Source organism: Antrostomus carolinensis, unplaced genomic scaffold, assembly GCF_000700745.2.
Source record: "Antrostomus carolinensis isolate BGI_N321 unplaced genomic scaffold, ASM70074v2 scaffold30508, whole genome shotgun sequence".
Classification (NCBI taxonomy): domain Eukaryota; kingdom Metazoa; phylum Chordata; class Aves; order Caprimulgiformes; family Caprimulgidae; genus Antrostomus; species Antrostomus carolinensis.
Window position 1 is genome coordinate 1 of NW_010335485.1, and position 11293 is coordinate 11293.

Sequence of the window (11293 nt, forward strand, 5' to 3'; positions counted from 1 at the left end):
GGCTGGGTCGGGGAGCCGTGTGCGGGGAGAGACAAAATGGCGCCCGCCGCTCCTTCCCTTGCCGGCGCCATGATGGGCCTCAGGGAGGGGGTGGCCGCTTTTCAGCCAGTACTTATCTCCCTGTTTCCAGAAGTTTCTGTTTCGTTTCCCTGGGCTTAGAGAAAAGTGAAGAGACCCTGCGACCGAGGCTCTGTCGTTTCTTGACTGGGGAGAGAAGTGTTGTGGCTGTAGGAGCGGGCGTTTCAGAGAGGGACTGTGGGGTGCAGGTTCCCTGGGAGGGGGGAAGAGGGGATCGATTTAGCGGTTGGGCCCATGCTCAGTTTTCGTTCATGTAACTTTCCGCGTCCTATCATTTTTCTTTGTGTTTGGTAACACATCTGCTTTTTTTCAGCGTTTTCTTGCGCTCAGTGATTAATTATTTGCTCTCGTCCTTCTCTTTTTATGGTTACTATCGATAGTAAATGCTTCTGCTATAGTTCTCATTGTCCTTTTATGTTCATACATGACCTAGTAGTGTAGCTTTATTATCTTTTAAAATTTCTGTGGTCTTGTAACGCATAAAGATGTTTGTCCCATAATTGAGTTGAAGAACCAATAAGAGTAGTTAGTAAACCCGAGGTGGTTAATTTTTTTCAAAAGTTATTAAATAGCCTTGAGTGCAAAAAAAAAAAAAAAAAGTCCCCAAACAAACCAGACTCTAAAGTGATAAAACTCTTCAAAGTTGACTTTATGTACTTTGGGTTGTTTAATCTGGTATTGTAAATTCTTGGCTTTAAAGTTTGACTAGTGGTGAAACAGAACAAGAGGACCATAAACTTCTGGAGGAAATTAATCTTTTTTTTTGTTTGTTTATGATACTTTTTTGGTTTATATGTTAAGAATAAGATAAATTTTTCTATAAAAGGACTTGAATAATTAAGAACTTATAGTTTTGCACCTAGATTATAGCCACTATCTTTGAGACTCCTCTAAAGTAGCAGGGCAGGGGCTTGTTCAGTGAAACTGTGAGCCTGTGGCCATCCAAGAACTGAGAATTGAAGTCTCAACCTTATTTTGCTGTTTGTATTTTTGTAGAGCTGAAAGATTTCTCTAAGGAAAAGTGCACAAGGGCGTTAAAGAGCAGCAATGTGTGTAAATAATGACACTGATAGCCTTGGAAAATGCGGCAATGGGCTCAATTTCAGTTGGGTATGGTTTAAAAATCCAGTTAACTTAAACTGTATACCTGGTATGCTTAATCATTCTCAAATAATTTCAAAATGTAAATGTATAAATACCTCAAAATTCCTTTGAAACAACTTCTAGCTGAGTCTTTTGGAAACCTTAGATGAAAAAGGGAGGGACTGAGTAGAAGGAAGGGAAGTGTAGATAAGCAGATGATAGATACGGAATGCCAAGGATTGTGATGGCTAAGATCACAAACAGGGGAGTCACTTCCTACTCTTTATCTAATGTTGTAAAGTTTTCAGGGTGGCAGGTTGGGATATCAGTAGTATTTAGAAGTCACTGCGACTGTAGTTAAAGCTCTGCTGAAGATGCAGTTTTAAGCAATCAGTGTTCCTGTCCATATGCTGGTGTGTTTTCAACTAGATGCTGACATACCATGCAAATGGAGAAGTGAACAGCTGCTTTATCTTTCTTTAAGAGGTTTTACTATAGATGTATCTTTCTGCAGATGCCAATTAATAAAGAATTGGGCAGGCTAAACAGTAGTATCTGAAATAAAACCCAAAGACACATGTATTGTTTAGTTTGCATGTAAAACTGCAGCTGGTAGAAAACCATGCAAGTTTTGAGACCTCTGCTACCCTAAATCATCTTTATGAATAAAATTTCTGGACCAAATTATGTTCTTACTGAAATCTTCTGCACACACAATGTTCAGAGCATTTGACTATAAGTGCCACTTACGTGATCAGAACAAGAGAGGGACCAATGAATCTGTAAAGACATAAGTGAAAGCACCTTTTCAGTGCATACTTCTTCCATTCTGTTCCTTTCTTTGCATTGTACAACGGTTGAACATATTTATTGCTCCCAGCATTGAATCATGAAGCAGTCTTGACTGCTTTACACAAGATAAATATCTGAGTTTGGACCTCCTAGCTCAAGGTTTAGAAAGGATGGAGGGAACATCTTGGTTTTTGTCATCTAAGAAAAATGTGGTAGAGAAATTGTTGGGACAGGTGGATGTGACCTATATGTACTCTCATACAGATAACTAATTTTTGGATAGAGATACTGTTTGAGGTTTATCCTTATTCAGAAGTTAGCTGTCTAACACTGATACAATATACCTCATTTCATTTGTCTTCAAAGTTTATTCTGTACCTCAAAATACTGTGAGGATTTTGTGCTATGCCTCAGTAGTGCCCTAACTTTTGAGGTGACTTAAATCTGTTGGGACAGTATTGGTCTTAAATAATCTTAGTTATGTAAATATTAAAAGGTAATTAACCTACAAATGCCACCATTTAGAGAAAACTGTGGATCAGAGTTCAGTCTTAATGATGTTCTGTAAAGTGTATGGAAAAATAAAGTGCAGTCTAATACAGTGGGAGAGTAAAATGTTACTATATATTAGTTCTCTCTGCTAAACTCTTGAAAAGTCAATCTATGCAGTTACACAGTTCACTGTAATTCTATCACACTATTGCCTGGCTAATAATGGGATGGCTACGCATGAAATGGTCTTTGCAGAAAATCATTTTAAGTGTATCTTCAGAGGAAGTACTAAGTAAATAGTTTTTCATGTTTTTCAGTCCTAAGTTTTGGTTTTCAAACATTCTGTCTTGATGTGTAGGGTAGTGATACAGAACGAGATGGAGTAGCCCCAGAAAAGTCCTCTCCAGAAAGAGAGAAGAAGAAGGAACAATCAGATGCCTCTAGTTCTCCCAGAACATCAAAGCATCATTACTCAAGATCACGCTCACGGTCAAGGGAAAGAAGACGGAAGTCAGGTATGGTCTTCATATAAGCAGAGTTGCTTAGTAATGTTCTGGTATATGCTTGTAGAACTGAAATCTCTTTAAACCTCTTCTGGAAAAAATATCCAGACTTGGCTCTAGTAATTTGTTAGGATTGGGAAAGAATGAAGCCACTAATTTTGGTTTTGTATCCTAAATGTGTTGTATTGAAACTTTTCAATTTTAATGATAGAAGTGCTAAGGAAAATGGTCTTATGAATGTTCAGGTGATGGGGGTGGAGGGGACAATGCCAAACAGAAAACTATACTGCTTTGTCTTTGTTTTAACTAGATATGCTTAAACTGGCATACTTCCGTATGATTGTAACAAAAAGAAGATTACCTGGCTGACGAATGTGACTGATGTATTACATGAGCTGGTTTTTCACTGTCAGAGCTTAAATAAATGCAAGGAACTGTGAAAAACAGTTAGAATTTACTTTCTGCAGTAGATAATAGAATAATGCTGTTTGTTTTCTAAATATCTATTCTTGACTTTGGGGGTGGAATAACTAAAAGAAAGTAGGATTATAGCCAACTAATCTCCTCTAACTTGGTAAATAACAATAACTGTTTTCTTCTCCAGATACTGAAGGAAGAAAACACAGAAGCCGGAGCAGAAGCAAAGAGGTAATTAACACTTTGTAGCGTTTAGGTAATTGTACAATACATCTTAAAAAGTATCTTGTAGTAATGCACATATGTGTAAACCTATAGAAATGACTTTATGGTAAGTACGAGAAATTTGAAACTTTAAGCTTAAAAATGGATATGGAGATCCTTTCATAGTGACGCATGATTGCAGCCATCATGTTGACAAGGTAATAGTTATATAGAAAAATGCTTTCAGAAACTAGTAACTTAATTTTTTTTTTCTTTTGTGGAAACAGCCAAAAGAGAGAATTCATGTGGAGAAATAGAATCGTGTTCTTGATTACTTTGACAGAGCTTCCATTAACTGAAAGCCTTGGGTGGCTTTATTCCTGGCCAATGTTCAGGACTTTCAGTGATACGTACCCATCTACTTAAGTATATTAAAAATAATTCCCCACCTGACCGAGCTCTGTTTATTGCATCCTTTAATTGTAAAGACTGTCAGAGCTTGACAAACAAGCTGATTCAGCTGGAAACATGACAGTAGCAGCAAAAATTCCAGAGGGCTGTCTCTGTTTTTAAATAAATAAATAAGTGTATGTGTGTATATATATATGTACAGGGGAGTGAGAAGAGACAGCATCAATAATGCCTTGACAATAACTGGCTTACATACCAGAGAAGAGATGAAACGAGAAACCAGGAGCATCGAAATAGTCACAAAGAAGCTTAAGCCATGTGGGGCAATAGCAGGCTGGGTCAGATGAGGGACTTTTTAAACTTTTAACCTGGGTCAGGAACTTGTCCTTCCCTCATTCCAATGGAAGCTCTGTTTAAAAAAAAGGAGGAAAAGAAAAATAATCTAGGAGAGTTTTTGTGAAATTGAATATATTGTTTAGCTCACATGATAACATTTCTATAATAAATCATACTCAGCGTGCTAATGCGCGAAGAGACTGAACTGAAGACGCTGCAGACTCAGATAGCAAAATTATAAGCCTACTTCATGATAAGGTAACTATTAGTCATTCAAACTCATATTTCCCTTAAAAATATCTTAAATCCGTTTTGGGATATAATGGTGGTTTATTACTAAGTGTGTGCCTGGAAGACATGATTTAAAAAAAATTTCTTTTTAATGTTTAAAAATAAAAAAAAAAAGGTCCTCACTTAAAATTATGTCCAGTGTTTTGCCATGCTGTTGAATCTAATCTTACACAATTTATTTAGCAGTGTCTAAGTTTCACAGAGTGAACAGATGAGGAATAATGTTCTGCAGTAGATTTACTGTTTTCATTCATTTACAAGATTAAGCTCTTTGTAGACTTAATACTGAATTATTTTTAATAGATCAGAACAACTACTATGTAAATACATACTTAAAATTAATGTACAGGTAACATCTCAAACTTCAGATGTAATTTTATGTAATAACTGATTATTCAAGGAGTTGAGAATAAAATACTGTAAAAGCAGGAAAAATATCTAATGTTATTGTATAATTGAAGAATATAATATATTTAGGAATGGATATATGTTAATAAGGAGTTAGAAATAATGAGTGGGTATAAGCTAATTATAGCATCTTCTCCAGACTTCTCTCTTTTGAGAGAGTTACAATTATAGGAAAGGTTTTATGAGTAGTGAACGGATTTAGGCATGCAAAAAAAAAAATCTAAAGAATTGGGGTTTAGTCTAAAACGAATGTATTGTTTTTAAATTGTGACTTGAAACAAAATATTATTTCAACATAAGACTTAGGTGTGCTATACTTTTGTGCTAGAAAGATTTCAAAATATACTGGATATATTAAGAAGGGGTGTTGATGTCATGTCTTAGTCTCTGAGGAAAACACTGGCAAAAATCAGGCCTGACCTTGCTAAGTATTTTTGGCATTGTGGCTATAAAAAGGAATCTTTTTTTAAGAGGCACTGCAGGAAGAAATTGCAGTATAGTGGAGCAGCATATCTTTAATTTAAAACTTTAAATTCAAAGTGATGCATGTTAGTTTTAAATACTAAAAATGGAATGTCAACCATGGAACTTAATTACTTTGCTTTTTAAAAACTGTTGGAAGTTACTGACTGAAGAGAGTTTGCTCTAAAAATTAATTATCCAATGATGGATAGAAAATTGGGTTAGTTCTAAAAGCAAAATAGTATGTATCTGCAACTGTGTGTGGATTTTAGTAACTTTCTACATGGTAGGCTTAGGCAAATATTAAATATTGACAATGTATGTGTTTGTGTATGCATATTCATAAATTGTCATGGATATTGATAAATTGTCAGGTACTTAAAGATAGGTAATTGTTATGTGTTTGGAATGGAGACAGTAACAGTTACAGAGAACAACAGTTGTTTTTGTTACAATGCTGTGAACTCTTACATGGAAACGCTGTAAAGATACCTTGATGGATGCTTTAGAAATCTTTTAGACAGTGGGGAGGAGGGAAAAGGGGGTAAAATTATAGTGTGCATTTCAACTTTGGGTAGTTGGTGGCATTAGGTCAAATAGCCATCACTCATGATTGAGTCACACTCCTAAGGTTACTAATGTTGCATCACAACTTATCATTTTTTATCTTCTGATACCCATACTAACTCTCTTTGTTGCACTATTTTCCTGAAAGAACCAACTTCTTCTTAAAACAGGCAAGAAGACATGAATCCAAAGAGAAGTCCTCCAAGAAGCACAAATCTGAAGACCACAATGACAAAGAACATTCTTCTGACAAGGGAAGAGATAGCCTAAATTCATCTGAAAATGGTGAGGATAGACATAAACGCAAAGAGAGAAAATCATCCAGAGGGAGGAGTCATTCAAGATCCAGGTCTCGTGAAAGGTAAGCTGTTCTACGTGCTTATTCTTCTTTAACTGCATTTGCAAAAGCAGAGTTTAGGATTTCTGTAACTTCTGAAGTACAACTCAATTATTTTACTGACCTAATTTAATTCTAAAGCATCAATTTATATTGTGTTTCAATTTTCATTGGCTAATGCATTTGCTGCTACTTGGGGGGGTTTTGGGGTTTTTTTTTTCAGTTTGGTTCTGAGTAAAAGTACAAAATATCTTTAAGGCTTTATATAGGTGATCTGTCTCATGTTTATAATTAGTATACCAAGCATAGAAAGTTTATAAACTGAGTGTATCAAATGTTCCTTGTCAGTGACGGGAAAGAAAATAACACCTTAGCAATGTCATGGCTTTTTACCTCCTAAATCAAGAGTTTACCCAGAGGCAATGCTGTCTAAGCCTCCTTACACAGCAGGCCACCTAACATGGTCTCATGGTAGGAGAATTGCTTTGGACAAGCAGGTTGCTGCTAGCAGAACTCAGCTAGCTGTGCTCATCGCTGAGGGATCTGTAGCAAACACGATAGCAAAGAACAAGCTTCAGCTAATGATGCTCTGAGGGACTGTGTGAGACTCACAAGCTGAAATTTGGGCATCTCTTCCCTAAGGCGTTGGAACACCATGGGGAGGAGGAGAGTTTTGTTGCTTTGAATTTAAGATTCCTGCATCAGATTAGCTTGACTGTGTATTTGTTTTGAGATGCACACTTTAATGAGCGACTAAAAATAGCTATATTGATGAGTATGATTGTTTACATAAACTCTGCATAACTCACTTGTCTGTTGTGGCTGATGGTAGCGTTTGGTTCCTTTCCCATTTCATCTCCTAGTCTTACAACTTAAACTGCTCCAGGCATGAACTCTTCCCTGTGTAGTTTACAGTCTCCCCACCCTGCCTGATGCATTTTGCCTTGTGTTGACAAACTTGTGTGTAAGTCCTTAAGTAGAAGCTGAATTTAAACATGAGAATATATGTAAGAATTTGGGACGTGTGTTTCAGACGTCATCGTAGTAGAAGTCGTGATAGGAAAAAATCCCGATCTCGCAGCAGAGAAAGAAAACGACGTATAAGATCACGTTCTAGATCAAGATCTAGACACAGACATAGAAGTAGAAGTAAAAGCAGAACTAGGAGTAGAAGCAGGTAAGTGTTAAATTCCACGTACATTTAGTGGTGGTGTTTGATTGAATTGTCTGTGGTGGGTTGATGCACAGAAAAATGAAGGGTTTGCCAGTGAATATCTATTTAGTGTAACTAAATGTTTGGCTTTTTCTCAGCTGTATTGATACATTTGGTTAAGGACTGAGTAGTTTGCATACACTTACAGAAACATTTGTCGCAGCTTAAGTGTCTCAAATTCTCAGCTTTTCATAGCATGATTTCATGTCAGCAGTTAGAAATGCTTAGTTATTTTGTGGGTGTCTTATAAAACCACCATTTTAGAACTTTTGACTGATAAAATAGAAGGAAAATAAATAACTTAACATTTTGAGTAGTAATGATTACCACGGTTTTGGTTTCTTAGACCACAACTGAAAGTGTACTATTTTAAATAGGATATTTAAGTGATATGTAAGTGGGAAAAACTGAAGAATAAGATACAACTAACCCTTTCATGTGTTTGGTGCAAGAGTAAAGGAGTTGGCAAAGCATTACTTGAAAAATACTATTGTATTTCTCTCTTTCTGTTTGTGTATATATCATAAAAAGGAAGTTGAACTGGGAATCACTGTCTGTCAGAGCAGATACACTGATCAGAAGTTAATCCTGGCACAGTCACTGTAGCGTTAAGGTGAATTTTGAGTTAGATGGACTATTTCTGATCTGAATGTACTACTCTCTGTTAGCAGTTACCAACTTCTTGTTAACTTCAATGTGAGAATATTTATCATTTTAATTTTTCACCCCATCTTGGGTGCTTCCATTTCTTCCTTAAACTTAAATTCTAGAAGCACATACTGAAAAACTCTGGCTAAACACATGCTGGCTTATTCTGAGTCTGACAGAGTTGAGATCCACGCCTCACCTGGGCATGGCTGCAGAGGTTGAGCTTTTCCTCACTGTATAGAAGTTAATGTTTTCCAATACTGATGAATCATTCAGGATTTTGGTGTAGAGTTCTGAGTCTATTTGTATGTGTCACTTTTGCATTCTTAATGCCCTGTAGGATTTTCTGAATTAGTAAGCTGAAATAATGACAGTGACTACTGCAGTTGTGGGGTTTTTTTTCCCTCCTACTTTTTTAAAGTAAAACAAGTAGTTTGAATGCAAACTGGTGTCCCTTCAGAACTCACAAGAAAGTGTTGCCAGTGTTCCCGTTCACTTAGTAGTATTTTCACTGGAGTATTTTAAATTGCATATTTAAAGGGTGTAGAAGTTGGTTATGACTACTCAACATTACGGTGGATCACTGGAGACTTAAGAACCTAGCACACTCGTGTGATGCTACAACATCACTTGTGAAACTGTTAAGAAGACTTATCTTTCTGAAGAACTAGTTGAATTACGTGGTTTGTGTCGTATTTTATTTTGGCGTACGCTTTCTACCAAGCTTTCAGCTGGGGTGAGTAGAGCTGGGTCTTCAATTGGTATAAAGGGTAACTTGTGTTTAATGGTATTTAAATCGCCTTCCGCATGATGTGTAAGGCTTCAGTGCCACATTGTTTCCTGTTATTATAGATGATGTGCACTTACAGTTTTTAAAAGTCACCTTGAACATTTTGTGTCTGATGGCTCTGTGAAAACTTCACGTCCCAGAATAGTTTTTCACTTCTGCAGTGGAATCAGATTACCTGAAAGAGAACAGCAAAGGTGGGAAGCAAAAGTGAGGGAGTTTAGGAATTTCTTCAGCTGGAAACATGCCTTGTTGGATAGTGATGGACATTCTGCAAGCTTCCATTTCTTTTTAAGTACTGTTTTTGTCTTGCAAATCCTAGAGAAGGAAAATAAGTGAGGCATAAGTCTTTTTTAACAGTAGCTAGAACAGTTCATCAAGTTCTGGGCTCAGGTGAAGCCTTTGGGAAGAGAATTATGGGGGAAGCCTCAAGGAAAATTCTTCACAAGCCAGATAAACATGATGTGGAAACCTACCCTGTTAAAACTCCACTGTGAAATGAATTCCCTCACTCATGAAATGCAATATTTGTTGTGTTACAGTTAACAAACAGGCTATGACAGAAGCATTTGTAAATAGTAGAGCTTGACCTTCTCTTGATGATTCTCTGCTTAATCTCAAGCTCACGTTTTCAAGTGATCTGTCCTCACTAGGGTTTAAGCTAATCTTTTTGTTCTGTGAGCATGTTCTGAGATCCTCCTGGCAGTTCTTTTGTGGCATTGTTCTGATTAAATGATAGGTGGAAGACATGACACCATCTGCTTGTTTCAAGTGGAAATACTTAAATACAAAAGCTCAAATATTTATTTCCTTGATGTTTACCAGTGCAATAAAGCATCAGACCAAAGACAAGACCAAACTACAATAGTCAGCACGGGAAAAATGAAGGTATCTTTGAAACATGCATTACATCTTATCTCAGGAATGCAGATCTGTCACTTCCCAGTGCCTGAATCTGCATCTTGCCATCTTCTGTGAAAAGATAAGTCTTGCCTCCTTTGTATTCTTCCAGATTTGTCATGTAAACAGGGATCTCTTTGTAACTTCAGTCTGCGTTTCATGATGTTTGTAGATGCTGCCCAAGTTGCAAACAGAAGAAACATAATATCTAAATGCCATGTAGAGTGATGGTTGTCATGTTAGCTATTATCTCAAGTGGTTGATGATAATAACATTTAAGTATAAAATTGCAGAAACCTCTTTGTGCATCTCAGCTTACTGTTTATGGCAAATCTGGGGAAAATGTGAGCGATATCTCCTGTGATTTAAGCTTTGGACAATTCCAGTATCTGTGACTTCTTTAAAAAAAAAAATAAAAAAAAATTAAAAAATCAGTGTTAGAGGCTTAAACAGGGATAAAGTCTTATCACTTGTAATGTAGGTATTAATGATCCTGGCAGGAATACTGCTAGCAGTACTTCATATGTGTATTTTGAGCGGTTGTTTTCTTAGGTGGGACTAGATGTATGTGTCATAAGAGCAACTTCTACTTGAGAGGAGGTGGGGAGAGGGTTACTAAAGGAGAATTGAACTGAGTAATACGGTATTTTGCTTACAAATGTATTTTACCTGGGCTCTTTGAGATTGTCAGGCTCAGATATTGCATGCTTCATAGTTCTCTGCACAGTACTGTCCTTCTTAAGAGCAAACCCGAGCAAATCGCATCTGTTTAAACTAGCTCTCCTATTTAGCTTGATAGCCTCCATTAAACAGTTATCCAAAGCACATTAGTGAAGAGATACAGAGGGGAGAGAAATACTAATTTCCCTGAGTACTATTCCAGGTTTTAAATCAGGCCTCTTCAAGATGCTAATTTTTAACATAACTATAGGGCTGTGAGGTTTTTCATGGTTTTAAAGCGTTCTTGTAACTTGATCCACGTTACAGTTTTCTTGCAGTTGATTTTACCAAAAATTGCACAATGTTTTTCTTGTCAGGTTTTAGAATGAATATCTAGAGCAGATCTGTTTGTTGTAAACACTAAGTATAAGAAGGTAAATTAATACCCAGAATTACACATTGTTACATCTTGCAGTTGGACATCTTCAGTTTTAGCTCCGTCTTGTTACAAGGCAAGTGTGAGTGTTCCAGTATAGCCTCTGTGAAAGCTGTTCTTGAGAGCTCTCCAAATCAAGTGGTTTTTCAGAGTTGTGATCAAATACTTTATGAAATGTGAAGGTATATATATGTAGCTTCTTTGTTTAGGAACTCTGTTAAATTTGGTTACAGAGAGCGAAAGAAAAGAATTGAAAAGCCCCGAAGGT

At 36.6% G+C, this 11293-nt stretch overlaps 1 protein-coding gene across 1 annotated transcript in view; it reads left to right on the top strand.

Annotated features, from left to right (window-relative positions):
- Positions 1-36: 36 nt before the first annotated feature.
- Positions 37-11293, top strand: part of RSRC2 (arginine and serine rich coiled-coil 2) — a 14878-nt gene continuing 3621 nt past the window's right edge. The window contains 7 exon segments of the mRNA XM_010174576.2: positions 37-97; positions 100-260; positions 2804-2960; positions 3553-3596; positions 6215-6405; positions 7415-7558; positions 11259-11293. The exon segment at positions 11259-11293 is cut by the window's right edge and continues 85 nt beyond it. Coding sequence (XP_010172878.2) covers positions 37-97; positions 100-260; positions 2804-2960; positions 3553-3596; positions 6215-6405; positions 7415-7558; positions 11259-11293 — 793 coding nt within the window.